The sequence below is a fragment of the Ovis canadensis genome, chromosome 26 (assembly GCF_042477335.2).
Source record: "Ovis canadensis isolate MfBH-ARS-UI-01 breed Bighorn chromosome 26, ARS-UI_OviCan_v2, whole genome shotgun sequence".
NCBI classification, from domain to species: Eukaryota; Metazoa; Chordata; class Mammalia; order Artiodactyla; family Bovidae; genus Ovis; species Ovis canadensis.
In genome coordinates this window covers 48,526,070-48,540,318 of record NC_091270.1, presented here as the reverse complement: position 1 = coordinate 48,540,318, position 14,249 = coordinate 48,526,070, and the positions used below count along the sequence as shown (strand labels likewise).

Genomic DNA, 14,249 nt, shown 5'->3' with positions numbered 1-14,249 from the left:
GCATCATCAACTCGTCGGACATGAGTTTGAGCAAGCTCCGGGAGTTGGTGACAGACAGGGAGGCCTGGCTGCTGCAGTCCATGGGGTGGCAGAGTCTGACACGACTCAGCCTCAGCGACTGAACTGAACTGAACCCCTTGGCTGGAAAATAGGGTGGGGCCAGTGGGTCATGTGAGTGGGCTCGGCCAATCAGAACAGGCTCCTGGGTCTGTGCTTCCGGAACACTGTGAAGTTAGGATGGAAGGATGGTAGCGGCCAAGACCTGGTCCTGGGACCTGCAGGGGCAGCGGGGCCAACAGAGGGACGTGAGGGTGGAATTAGTCAGAGCACTGTCTGTTGTTCATCTATTGTTTGGCAATTCACCTCCTTCCTTTTGTGGTCTGATCGTGGTCGTGTTCCTGGCCCCAGATCTCCAACCTCCCCATCCAGCATGTGAGTTACCAAATATCCTTTCAATAAACCCCCCTTTTATGCTTCCATCAAGAGTCAATTTCTGTCCTTTGCAACCGCAAATCCAGATTGATATTGAGAGGAAGGAGAGGCTGGAGGCCAGTAACATGCTTCTTTTCTCATTCGATTGGCAGCTTTTGTCCGTGTTTCCTACATGTCAGGGGCCAGTAAGTTCAAACTTTGAGGCCATTTTCTGAGAACTCCGTGACTAGAGGGGTAACAAAAGGCTCTTCTCTGCCAGTACTAATGGGACTCCAATAGGTCAGGCTCAGTCACATACCTCTTCTCAGAGCAGTCCCCAGGATTTGGGAACCAAGGCTGGGGAGCTGAGTGGGGTTCCTTACCAGAAGGAGTAGGAAGAGGGTTTCTGGGTGAACTTTGTGAAAAACCACTACCTTCCACCTTTTGGCAGCTCATCAGCCAGTGTTCTTTTCCTCCAACATGTAATTCCAGGAGTGGTCTCACCTCACATGATGCAGTTTTTCCACAACAAAGAAACTCATGGTCTCCTCCCCAAAGGGAACAACTCAGGTCACATCCAACATCCAACGTGGAGTTTAGGATCTCCGGGTGAGCTGCCTTTTCTTCATCTAAAAGTAGCTACATATGACGCTGTAGCTTACATACCCAAAATGAATTTACCCACTCCTCAGTACACCCAGTGTTCCATGCTGAGAGGAAAACTGCTCTAAGGTCCCCATTTAGAAAAGCAAGGAAGGGAAGTGATGTACAGCAGTCCCTGGTCCCAGAGCAGCACACCTCACAACTGTGTGGACACAGACATAAAGTGTCCTGGCACTAGAGTGAGTGTTTGAGGTCAATTAATGAGGGCGTCCTTTTACCCCAGCTTCCCATCAGGAATTTCCGTTATCCTTTGGTCTCCCTAGCTGAGCCTGAGAGTGGCTAAGTAAAGATTGCTTGGGGAGTGGCTTGGTAAAGGGGGCTGTTCTGCTTTAGCAGCTAGCTTCTGTGAGTGTGGTTACCGGAACCTGCAATTTTCTGGGAGGAAATGTCAAAACCCTAGTTTGTTCAAATGTCCATTTTATTTCAAGAGACCTCCCAAGAATTCTACAGTATAAACTCTATAATCAGAAATTCTTGCATTTAGGTCTTACATTTGTAAGTTCTTCTCTCCTTGTGATGGCCCAGGGGACACATCCCTTTCCATAATAAATGTCACACAGTTCTCTAATGTTTGTTTTCCCAATTTAAAAATAAATACACTGGGACTTCCCTAGTGGTCCTGAGGCTGAGACTCCCAATGCAGGGGGCCTAGATTTGATCCCTGGTCAGGGAACTGGATCCCACGTGCCACAATGAAAAGATCTGGCATGCCTCAACAAAGATTGAAGATCTCGCATTCTGCAACTAAGATTCAGTGCAGCCAAATTAAAAAAAAAAAATGCATACACTAAGATGGAGAGATTTTCAATTACTTACCTAAGGCCCTGTAGGTACTAGGGAAGAAGTAAGATGGAAAGCCAGGCTTCCTAGGACCAAAGACCCTCTACTGTTCAAACACCACGAGGCTCTAGTTAGGGTCTTGGTTCTGTGGCCATGAGGGGAGGCAGGTAAAAACGGAAAGAAGGATTTTCAGTGGACGCTCAGGGTGGCATGCATGTGCCGGCTGCCTTGGTAGGTGGGCGTTGTGGCTTGAGAGTCTTCAGAAGAATGAACCCTTGGCATCCACGCCGATACTGTGTGATGATCAGCGTGTTGCCAGTCCCTGTGTGGTGTGGAAGTGCTGGAGCCAATGACAGGCTAAGAAACAAGTGTCAGTGAGGGGGCAGGACTGGGTGAATGTGACAGTGTTAGCCCCAGCGTCACTTGAGAACACCCCAGGAATGGCCAGAAACAGCTGGTAAAGACTAAGACAGGCCTGTGGTCCTGTGCTCTGTGGAAAAGACAGGATATTCTAGTTTATATAACCACGTCTGTACCTGGGCTGGTGAAGGATGGAAACTGGGGCCACGAGCACTCCGTCCCCAGTTATTGGCTGATCAACTTCAGGGTAGAGCCTCAAGGCACAAGCCAGCCACCGCCTCCGTTACTCCCTGCCTGCTGTCACTCTCTGTAGCCTGGGAGAGTCCAGAGAGGAGACTTCCCCACTGCCTCTGCTGGGATACGGATGTTGGACAGGTTTGGAAGCACAAGGCCAATGAACATAAAAGTAGCCGTTAAAGATGGCAGCTCTTCTTGGGACTTCCCTTGTGGTCTAGTGGCTAAGACTCCAAGCTCCCAACACAGGAGTCTAGGGTTCAGCCCCCAGGAACCCACATGCTGCAACTAAGACTCAATGCAGCCAAAAAATAAATAAATAGTCTTTAAAAATGGTGTTTCTTCTTGGGACTTCCATTGTAGTCCAGTTGGCTAAGACCCTATGCTCCCAAATGCTGGGGGCCCAGGTTTCATCCCTGGTCAGGGAACTAGATCCCACATGTAACAACTAAAGATCCTGTGTGCTGCAAGCAAAACTTGATGTGACCAAATAAATAAATAATTTTAAAAAAAGAAAAAGAGAGAGTGGCTGGCTCTTTTTTTTTTTTTTGCCACACCTCATGGCTTATGGGATCTTAGTTCCCTGACCAGGGATTGAACCCAGCCCCTTAGCAGGGAAAGCTTGGAGCCCTAACCACTGGACTGCCAGGGAATTTCCAATATGGTGATTCTTAAGACTTGGAAACGGATAATTCTGTGAACACTCTCTGACTTCCTTCCCACCACCCCTTCTCCCCTCTCTCATTTCTGACAATTTGTCAGAGCCGACAATTTGTCAGCTCCTTTTAGAGAACTCTTCTAGGCATGGGTTTGATCTCTGAGTCAGGAAGATCCCCTGGAGAAAGAAAATGGCAATCCACTCTAGTATTCTTGCCTGGAGAATCCCGTGGACAGAGGAGTCTGGTGGGCTACAGTCCATGGGATCGCAAAGGGTCGGACACGACTGAGCATGCTCGCCTGGTTCTGTCCGTTCTTAGCTGTGCAGTTTGGGAGGGATGAACACACCCCTCAGCTCTAGGTGGTTGGGTTACACTACCAGAGTGTCCCATCCTCAGCCATGATAAGGTCAGGGATGGGACAGTGACTGATTCGCTGCAGTCGAGAGAAAGGAGGTAGGGGGTTCCGAGAGGGAAACTTGCTGGTTCTTGCAAGGATCCAAGAGGAGAGATGCTCTCTCTTCCTCTGGATAGTGCTGCAGCTATTGTTTGAAAACACAAACACTTTCTAAATGAACAGTCATCTGCATGTGGTCTAACATTTCCAAGGGACGAAGTCGGGTGCAGTGGAAAGCAAGGCAGTGTTAGTTCCCGTCCTTGTCCACTGGCCAGCCTGTTCCGCTTTCCAGAGGTGATCACAGTTACCTGCTTCTTCTTGCACCCCTCCAGAGCTTCTCTGTGCATATACACGCAAATGATCTTTTATTTCTCCCAAAGTGTTCTCTACTTTGCTCTCCATTTGTACCTCCATTGTTCCTAATGATGTATCTTGGATATTTTTATATATTTGTATCTGTAGGGCTGCCTTTAACTGCTGCACAGAATTCTATTATATGGATATTCTGGTGTAAACATTCCTTCAGTAATCAGCATTTAGCTTATTTGCAAATAGAGCTGCAATGGAAATTGTTCAAATGCGTATCCTTTGCGTCAGCGCTACGTTCGCTTTTGCTCCCATGTCCAGAGTCAGCCCAAGAACAAAGTGGAAGCCTCCAGAAAAGGAGAGCCAAGGGAACCACAGGAAATGAAGCTGGAACCCTGACAAGTCGTTATGCTCTGGTCTGGACGATGCTCGAAGTCACATGTACCCGAGCCTGCCCGCTTATAGAGGCAATGAATTCCTTCTCCTGTTCATGCTAGTTTGGGTTGGTTTTTTGTTTGTTTGTTTGTTTCTTGTCACATAAAAAATTCTCATTGGCACAGATATTAAATCCTCACAATCAAGATGTGAAGTGAAAAAAGTATAATAAAAAATGACATGGTGCTTTTGATATCCATCATCTTAAAATATAAACATCTTAGAGAAGAAACCAGAAAGGGTACACCAAAGGTTAACTGTGGCTGTGGGTTGCTTGTAGAACATCTGTGTTCTATGTATATTTGAGTTTTAAAGGTTTCTACAGGACTTCCCTGGTGGTCCAGTGGTTAAGAACCTGCCCAGTGCAGGGGACACGGGTTCAATCCCTGTCCAGAAAGATTCCTCATGCCAAGAGGCCACTCAGCCCGTGTGCCGCAACTACTGAGCCCATGCTCTAGAGCCCTGGAGCCACAACTGCTAAGCCCGCGTGATGCAAATAATGAAGCCGCGTGCCCTAAAGCCTGTGGGTTGCAACAGGAGAAGCCACAGCAATGAGAAGTTCACACACCACGACTTGAGGGTGGCCCGGCTCACCACACGAGAAAGCCCAAGCAGAGCAACGAAGACCCAGCACAGCCAAAAATAAATGCTTCCAAAGGTTTCTGCAGTAATAGGGATAACTTGCACAATCATTTGTCTCAAGGCAGGTTCCCTGGAAACACAGGCTGAGACAGGGATTTGGGGCATGTGGTTTGCAGAGGGAGTGCTCTGTAGGAGGAACCCACAAGGAAATGAAGGAAGCAGGACTGTAAAGAGGAGGGGGCCACACAAGGGGCCCTGGGTCAAGTCTAGCCATGGCCTGATTGGGGGATGGGCCCTGAAGTGCAAAATGAGCCACGTGCATCCCCCAAGTCAAGAGCAATGACTTTTTAAATTAAATTATTATTATTTTTAAATCTTTTTTTGCCACACTGAGGCATGTGGGAATCTTAATTCCCCCACCAGGGATCTAACCCGTGCTCTCTGCAGTGGAAACTTAGAGTTTTAACCACTGGACTACCAGGGAAGTCCCACGGCTGGCTTTTTGTATGTAAGATCAGGTAGTCGTTGGCTGCTGCTGCCGGTAGGAGTGTAACCTGCCAGGTGGGAACCTTGGCAACCTCCTGTTGCCAAGCACAATCTGGAAGGTAGATGAGAAAGAAAATCCTTATCCACCAGCAGGGCTGGTAAAGGTATCTGGGTGAGACACCAACTACATCTGTAACAATCAGAGAGTCATTTGAAAAGAAAAAAAAAAATATATATATATATGTATATATAGGACATCCTACAGAGGCCAACGCTTTCTGCCCTTGATCTCTGCCTTCTACACTTGCTGCTGGGACACCACTGAAAGAGTTAGCAAATGTAGAAGTCTTCATTGTAAATAACAGAGAAATAGGATGGTCTTAATGGGCATCCCTGGTGACTCAGTGGTAAAGAATCCACCTGCAAAGCAGCCTCAGATTCAATCCCTGGGTGGGGAAGATCCCTGGAGGAGAAAATGGCAACCCACTCCAGTAGTCTTCCCTGGAGAATCCCATGGACGGAGGAGCCTGGTGGGGTACAGTCCATTGGGTCGCAAAGAGTCGGACACGACTGAGTGACTAAGACAACAACAGAAGTGGCAGATTACACTCTTTCTAGAAATAGGACTCTTGAAAATAATTGTGGAAGAAAGCAGTGCTGTTTTTCTTTTCTTTTAAACACCTGGACCCCTGAGTAAAATGAAAGTAGAAGCTTTTTAATGTATCCCTCGACTCACATTACTGCTGGGTCTGAGGTTTCACGTCTGCAGAAGCAGCCCTGTCTGGGCTCATTGGCTGCCTATGTTGCCGCGTCTTCTAAGGGGCTGATCTGTTATTTTAGATGGGCGGTCCAGTGGTTAAGATTCCACTTCAGGGGTCACTGGTTCGATCCCTGGTCAGGAAACTAAGATCCCACATGCTGTGCAGCCAAAAAAAAAAAAAAAATTGGTCGATTAGGTGACTAGAGGAGGCAGTGAGTTAGGGAGAAGTGCCTGGGAATTCTATGTCCTCACTGTGACCTCCTCCAGCCCCATCCCTCAGATGGTCCTCTCCAAGCATCTTGGAATACTCCCATAGCCCTTGAGGAGGGCCACCACAGACACAGTGAGTGATGGGGTTCTGTTGCTCTGGTGACCAGTTGCCGTCAAGATTCTGGAAAGAGGCAGATCTGGGTGGCCCAGACTTGGAGGCTGGCTGCAGGCAGAAGCCTTCAAGAGAAGAACGCAGAAGCAGGAGCGCAGTCCTGGTTCTATTTTCCCTCAGCGATGCCCACTCTGTCTGTGTTCACAGATGTGCCCATGGCCCAGAAGCTAGAGGGCAGCTTGCTCAAGACATACAAGCAAGATGACAACCCTAACAAGATGTTCCTGGCCTATAAAGGTAGAAGCCTCGCCATTTGGGGGTGTGAGATGCAGGGTACCATGACCTTCTCTAGGAGGGCAGTGTTCCCACTGCCACAGAGGGGTCAAGAGAGCACAAACCTCCCTAGACAGGGAGGTCTGTTCCTGTGAACAGAATTGCCCAGCGGGGAAAGAAGCAGAAAACGTCATGGGTGGGTCTGGGCCCTCTGCCCTTCTCTGCGGGTTCCTGGCATTTGATAAGGGCTTGTATCTTCTCCCAGGCTTCCCAGGTGGCACCAAAGTACCCACCTGCCAATGCAGGAGACGTAAGTGACTGGGGTTCGATCACTGGGTTGGGAAGATCTCCTGGAGAAGGGCATGGCAAGCCGCTCCAGTATTCTTGCTTGGAGCATCGCATGGACAAAGGAGCCTGGCGGGCTACTGTCCACAGGGTCTCAAAAAGTTGGACACTACTGAAGCAACTTAGCACACATGTATCCTTGCCCCCAGCTCTGTGCTGGAGCCTGTGAGGACACTGTGTTTCCTCCAGCCTCTTCATTCTCCCCTTCTCCCTCCTCTGCTCCTGAACCAAGAGTGGCTCCTAAACTGTTCTGGGATGCAGCCAGCCCTCGCCACGGTGAAAGTCAGTGTCACCTTTGTCCAGTCCCACATGAAAAGTGAAAGTGTCAGTCACTCAGTTATGTCTGACTCTTTGCGACCCCATGGACTATAGCCCACCAGGCTCCTCTGTCCATGGGATTCTCCAGGCAAGAATACTGAAGTGAGTTGCCATTTCTTTTTTTCTTTTTTTTTCTGTGTGTGTGTGAGTTGCCATTTCTTTCTCCAGGGGATCTTCCCCACCCAGGGATCGAACCTGTGTCTCCTGCATTGCAGACAGATTCTTTACTGTCTGAACCACCAGGGAAGCCCAACCAATAACTCTCCCATTGTCTATCATCTTTGCCCTTTAAAATGCCATATGTTTCTCTTATCTTTTTCAAAAAGATGAAAATTAGACATACCCACTAACAACACATCGTTTTTTTATAAAGGGGTAGGGGGGAGAAAAGGAAAGTTGTCTTTTCCTAGGCAATTCCCCAAAGCCCCAAGAGAACCAGGACAGATTCGTGGGCTGTCTGCAGAGCCCACAAGCTTGCAGGCACCACAGTGGGCCTCCAGAGACCCCTCTGCCCTTCCCGTCACAGTCTGCATGACCAGTGAAGGCAGACCCTGGGTATCCTCCGTGGTGCGCAAGACTCGAAAGCAGATTGCCCAAGATCCCTCCCTGAACTATGAGTACACGCCGGTGATGGGCATGAAATCATTCATCCAGGCTTCCCTGAACCTCCTCTTTGGAAAGAACAGCCAAGTCATTGTGGAGAACAGGGTGAGAAGCAGGGCCCTTCCCTCGCTCACTGAGACACGAGGAGTAGAGACTGGGGGTCTGGGATTGTACAATCGCAAACATAAAAAGAGTTTAGAGGGGCCCCGCAAGGTTCAGAGTGTCCCAAGCCCTTGCATTGGAGGACAGAGCTGGGATCAAGACCCAAAGCCAGGGGTCTCCACACCAGCCCTCACTGCTGCGGTGCCAGCTCTTTCAAGAAGGGAATGATCCGAACCTGAAATGGTGCTGATATCACCATCATGCTTTTTAATGGTTTTATGATTTTTAATGGTTGAAAAATCAAAGAGGGATAATATTTGGGGAGACATGAAAATGACATGAAATTCAAATTTCAGTGTCCAGAAAAATGTTATTGGAAAATGGTCACAATCATTTACTTGTCAAGAGTGGCCTTCTGCTCTAAAGGCAGCGTTGAGTAGTTATACGACCTGAGTGAGCAAGCGATCGAGTGATCGTCGCTCAGTCGTGTCCAACTCTTTGGGACTCCATGGACTGTAGCCCGCCAGGCTCCTTTGTCCGTGGAATTCTCCAGGCAAGAATACTGGAGTGTGGGGTTGCCATTTCAGCATAAAATATTGACTGTTTGGTCCTTTACTGACAAAGGCTGCCCCTGCCTGGTATGAACGTGAGCACCACGAGGGGTGGAGGGGGTTCATTCTATTCCCTTATGTATCCCAAGAGCCCACCACAGTGTCTGGCACCTAGTAGGGGCTCAGTAAACCCGGTTGGATGAGTCAGTGGAGGTGCACGTGTGGGAGCACGTGGCCTTGACCTCCTAGAGCAAGGTCCTCTTTCCCCAATGTTGGGAGACACCGGCACCTTCTTTTTTTGCTGGCAGGCAGGGGGTGTGCAAACCGTGGGGGACAGCGGCGCTTTCCAACTCGGGGCTCAGTTCCTCAAAACTTGGTGTCAGAATTCTCAGATTGTTTACATCGTTTCTGCTCAAAAAGGTGAGTGGCAGGCCCTGGCCCCGCCCCGTTCTTGATTCCCACCCCATCACCTGCGGTCTTCACTGCTCTCCCTCTTCACTGTCCTGAGAAAAATGGTCGCTGGGCCTCGGTATTCTTGTCCTTTTCCTGTTCCTGTCCTCGCCTCGGCGACTCATCCTCCTCCCCTGCCCCCGGACCCATTCTCTGGTGTGTCTGCTTCCCATCTCTCCACTTCTCGCATGCCAGCTGGTGGCGGGGGGTGCTGTGTTCCCACAGAACCTCATGGACTCATCTTCCAGGACATGGGCTTTACAGTTTATGAACACACCTTCTGGGACTCTGCGCATCTGTGCTTGGAACCCAACATGCTCCTCGATGTGGTGGAGGTAGAGGTTCCCCCGCTCTCAGCAGCGTCTCCCCAGACCTGGTTTACAGCTTCCCTTTTCTCCTAATCACCCCCTCTACCCTGACTCCAGTCATCCAAGACCTTTTATAGGCTCGGATTCACAGCCCTTTAGTAGGAACCCACGTGGAGGATGGCTTCTCCTCCCAGCATCCCCCTGTCGTGACCTGTGTGGTCAAGGAGGCGCCGACAGGACAGTCTTTCCCTGCAGCATGCCCCACATGGCTGCGTCTTTGTGATCGGGAGTATCGGCAACTGTCAGCTGACCCCGCATCAGTGGACACAGTTGATGACCCTGATGAAGGTGAGCGTGCCTCCCGCCTGGCTCCCCTCCGTCTCAGCACCTCTCATGCCTCCGGGAGTGCCTCCCCCTCCTCATTCTCTTTTTCTCCTACAGAGCAAGGAGATATTTCCATTTTTTGACATTCCCTATCAAGGTTTATCCACCGGTGACCTGGAGGAAGATGCTAGATTCTTACACTACTTTGTGTCTCAAGGCTTTGAGTTCTTCTGCAGCCAGTCTCTATCCAAGAACTTTGGCATTTATGGTACGTCATGGGCAGGGGGAGCAGGGACGGCCTGATGGCACCACACCTGGGGCACAGGACACGTTTGACGTCTCCTACCCTCTGGAGAGAGCCCAGAGCCCCGGAGCACCCCAGGGCACCTTGGAGGCTGAGGGAAAGGGCACTGAGCTACACGTCAAGGTCTGTGGTACGATCTCAGCTCAGCTGCTAAAGCTGACTCCAGTTAAATCATCTCATACCCCTTAGGCTTCTGTTTCTTCAACTGGAAGATGAGGGGCGGGGACTTAGCGATGTTTCAAGTCCCTTTCACCTTTAAAAAAAAAAAAACTTTTTGCAGTCTATTTATTTTTGGCTGTGCTGGCTCTCTGGTTGCGGTGCATGGGCCTCTCACTGCGGTGGTTTCCCTTGTTGCAGAGGGTTGGCTCTAGGGCACAGGGGCTCAGTAGTGGTGGTTCCCGGGCTTTAGAGTCCAAGCTCAGTAGTTGTGGTGCAGGGCCTTAGTTGCTCCGTGGCATGTGGAATCTTCCTGGACCAGGGATTGAACCCATGTCCCCTGCATTGGCAGGTGGATTCTTAACCACTGGACCACAGGGAGGGGCTGCCTTCCACCTTTAAGACTCTTACTTGCGGCTACTTTTCTTGGCAAGAAGAGCCTGCGCCAACTTCTTGGGGCCTGGATGGGGCCTTCTTGGTGAGGCTGGGCGGAGGGCCCTGTCGTCCAGCCCTCCCCTCTGCAAGGCTGGAGGCAGAGACTGAGGGCACGGCCCGGGAACGGTGGGGGTGCTGAGACACGGTGGGGGTTCTGTCTGTCCCATTGCTGCAGACGAAGGAGTGGGTACGCTCGTGGTGGTGGCGCTCAACAACCAGCTCCTGCTGCGCGTCCTCTCCCAGCTGATGACCTTCGCGCGGGCCCTGTGGCTCAACCCTCCCACCACGGGTGCTCGCATCATCACCTCCGTCCTCTGTAACCCTGCTATGCAGGGAGAATGGTAAGGGCAGGGAGAGGGGCAGGACGGGTGGGCAGAGGCTCTGCATTCCCACAGACCCGCTGACTCACAGGATGCCCTGGCTGCTTCCCTTCCTGCCCACGTTGCCTCTTTTACTGAGGAGCCCCAGTGGCAGTGCTGAAGGTTGGGGGAGTGGGTAACGGGATGCTCTTTGGGGGCACAGGTCGGCTTATTATCGAATTGTTTGAATGCTCTCAGTTGGCAAGAGATTATGAGGAAGCACCAAGGACCTGCTCCTCTGGCAAAGTCGGCTGGAGAGTCTGCTCCCTTTGCTTACACTAATATGGGCTGAAACCCCCTCCCGTTTATAACCATCCCAGATGGATGCTTACTCTTGAAGGGAGAAGAGGGGAAAGGCAATGAAGAGGTCGAGAGCCTGGAGAGACCTTACGCTCTCCACTTCTTGCTGTCCTTCCCTTGGCAGGAGACAGAGTCTGGAAGGGGTTGTAGAGAATGTCATGATGACCAAGGAAAAGGTGAAGGAGAAGCTCCGGCTTCTGGGAACCCCTGGCTCCTGGGATCACATCACTGAGCAGAAAGGGTCCCACAGCTATCTTGGACTCAACTGTAAGTACCTAGGAAGGGACAGCTCTCTCGTTTCTGACCTTGGATTTGGGCTTGTATTTGAGCATAAACTTCATGGAACAGATAACCCGTCCCTAGCTTCACCTCAGACTTTGATTCTTTCCTGAGGAAAGTGGAGCTGCTTTGGAACTCTTGTGGCTCCCCAGAAATCCTGAGACTTCCTGCCGTCCATAATTCATCCTGGGCTAGAGGGGAGCGGGATGGTACCAGCCTAGGATCTGAGACCCTATGTTCGTCACCAGCCCAACAGGTGGAATACCTGATCAGTGAAAAGCATATCTATATCCCCAAGAATGGTCGGATCAACTTCACCTGTATCAATTCCTACAACATAGATTACATCACTTCGAGCATCAATGAGGCTGTCTGCTTCACAAAGGACTCAGAGAAATAGCTTCTGAAAGTAAATGACCCCTGATTGGAATAAAGCTTTAGTCTTTACAAAAGTCCTGTGCTGATTATTCATTGCTATAGTTCATTTCTCTGCCGAGCACTCTCTCTCTCCCCATCTATCTACAAAGCATTGGCCTGGCCTCAGCAAAGAGGGGTAAAACAGACCCAGAGAAGAAGGGAATGTTTGCATTCATTGACCATCTCGTATTTGTTGAGCACCTACCATACCATATATTGGGCTTCCCTTGTAGCTCAGTTGGTAAAGAATCTGCAATGTGGGAGACCTGGGTTCGATCCCTGGGTTGGGCTGGGAAGCTCTCAAGATAAATTCACCGACCCAAGATAAATACCGACTCAAGATAAATTCACTCTAAGCCACTAAAGTGACTACTGGGAGTTTGTTAATACATAGAACTCTGCAAACCCCTAGCAGTTATGACGACACCCTCCACCCCAGCTGGGGAAAAACAACTCACATGGTAAAAATGGAGGTAATCATAAGAGATGACATGTAAATAAGCAAGTCTCAGGGAAAGGTTAACGTAGCAGGACTTAAGTGCCCAAACTTCATATATTCTAAGGGACTTCAGGAATGGCCCTTGACCAGTGGCTGAGAAATGAAGTCTGAGCTCTCAGAGTTTCCTGCCTGACAAGAGTGGCTTTGTGTGATGAAGCCCTTGGGTCATTCTGTGCCAGCTGGGTGTCTGGGGCTGGAGACTGAGGAGTTGAGGTCAGTTATACAGGCCCTGCATGCCCACGTGATTGAGCCCTTGTGGTGTGCCTCACTGGCAACACCTCACACGTACTGTCACATGTTGGCGCTGGGAGAATTGAGCACTGTCTGTGCAATTGGAACAGGACAGGTGGACAGGAAACTGGAAGCTTCTGCCTGGTATCTCCTGGATTCCATCCTATTTACCCTTTTCCTTTGCTAATTTCAGTCTGTATCCTTTCACCGTAATAAACTGTAACTATGAGTGTAACAGCACAAGGATTTAGGCAAGTCCATTTTTAGCTTCTTTGAATTCCCTGAAGATTGTTCTCAAGGGAGTGCAGACAAAGTGAGCAGCCTTGTGGGGTTGGGCTTAAGATCCCCAAATGTATTTGTAAAGGCTGGGAGGCTCCTGCCTGGAAAATAAATAGTTCCTTTCCCCTAAATTGTAATTCTTGTGAGAGGAAGCAGAGATTCTGTCTAGAGGTCTTGTAAGTGAGCAGGATTGCAAGCAAGTTCATAGAGCAAGTGGGGTCATCTCCTTTGGTTTCCTGGTGCTTAAAGATGAATTTATCTTGAGTCGGTATTTATCCACAGATGAAGATTATTCTCTCAGGTCTTTTGAAGATTCCTATGTCCCAGGTTCTAAGGGCTTCTAATCTGAATGCCAGAAGATTTCTAGAAAAACCCTTAGTGCCTGTGGGTCGCGTTTTTAACCGTCCTCAAAGCATAAAGATAGAATTTATTCAGCCAGGCTCTCCCCAACCTCCTGAGCCTAATAAAATGATCCTAGTGACTTTCAGGTTATATATCGATATATATTTATATTCAAAAAAGTTTGGAAGGATAAGCTTCTAAGGCATCTCTCACTGATGGGATTACAAATAACATTCATATTTGTGTATTTTAACTTTTATGAAAAACTACTTTTAAAAAACATACATATGAGGTGAGTCTTGGTGATTGGATTTGCATGGCTTTCGGAGAAATAAACTTTAAAAGAAAATATTAAAATAATAATAATTATTATTTTTGGCTGCTCCACCTGGCTTTCAGGACCTCAGTTTCCCCTACCAGGGACTGAACCTGGGCCATGTCAGTGAAAGCCTGGAATCCTAACCATTAGCCCACCAGTGCGTAGAGTATGGGCATGCACGCTTGGTCATGTCCGACTCTTTGCAACCCCATGGACTGTAGCCCGTCAGGCTCCTCTGTCCATGGGATTTCCCAGACAAGAATACTGGAGTGGGTTGCTATTTCCTACTCCAGGGGATCTTCCCAACCCAGGGATCTAACCTGTGTCTCCTGCATCTCCTGCGTTGGTAATCAGATTTTTTTTTACCACTGAGCCACCTGGGAAGCCCTACTAGCCCACCAGGGAACTCCCTAAAATAAGTTATTTTAAACTTTTACTTTAAAAGTTTTATTAACAAAGATTACATAGCAGCATTACTAATGAAAGTTTGTGAACATCTTAAGAGCTGAACAATATGGATATAGTGAAGGAATCATATCAACTTAGTGGAATATTATGCATTCATTAAAATGATCATTATTAATACCAGGTAAGAAGGCAATGGCAACCCACTCCAGTACTCTTGCCGAGAAGGTCCCATGGATGGGGGATCCTGGTAGGCTG

At 49.2% G+C, this 14,249-nt stretch overlaps 1 protein-coding gene across 3 annotated transcripts; it reads left to right on the top strand.

Annotated features, from left to right (window-relative positions):
* The first annotated feature begins 218 nt into the window (after positions 1 to 218).
* On the top strand, positions 219 to 11,951 carry GOT1L1 (glutamic-oxaloacetic transaminase 1 like 1). 3 transcript variants are annotated; one of them, XM_069572913.1, is made up of 10 exons: positions 219 to 432; positions 6,600 to 6,689; positions 7,855 to 8,036; positions 8,893 to 9,004; positions 9,260 to 9,369; positions 9,598 to 9,690; positions 9,784 to 9,934; positions 10,737 to 10,902; positions 11,345 to 11,487; positions 11,748 to 11,951. In XM_069572913.1, exons 1-10 carry the CDS (start codon positions 246 to 248, stop codon positions 11,897 to 11,899), a joined length of 1,386 nt encoding a protein of 461 aa, XP_069429014.1. In that variant the 5' UTR covers positions 219 to 245; the 3' UTR covers positions 11,900 to 11,951. The 3 variants fall into 3 exon arrangements, with proteins under 3 accessions (XP_069429014.1, XP_069429016.1, XP_069429015.1); XM_069572915.1 differs by lacking the exon at positions 219 to 432 and adding an exon at positions 4,135 to 4,309 and having other exon boundaries at positions 9,230 to 9,369; XM_069572914.1 differs by lacking the exon at positions 219 to 432 and having other exon boundaries at positions 6,575 to 6,689.
* Positions 11,952 to 14,249: the final 2,298 nt, after the last annotated feature.

Excerpts from the sequence above, each read along its gene's own strand:
- GOT1L1 (XM_069572913.1), top strand. The coding sequence starts at position 246 with ATGGTAGCGGCCAAGACCTGGTCCTGGGACCTGCAGGGGCAGCGGGGC. Across the intron at positions 9,370-9,597 it reads TGCTCCTCGATGTGGTGGAG|CATGCCCCACATGGCTGCGT; the intron begins GTAGAGGTTCCC and ends CTTTCCCTGCAG. Across the intron at positions 10,903-11,344 it reads CCTGCTATGCAGGGAGAATG|GAGACAGAGTCTGGAAGGGG; the intron begins GTAAGGGCAGGG and ends TTCCCTTGGCAG.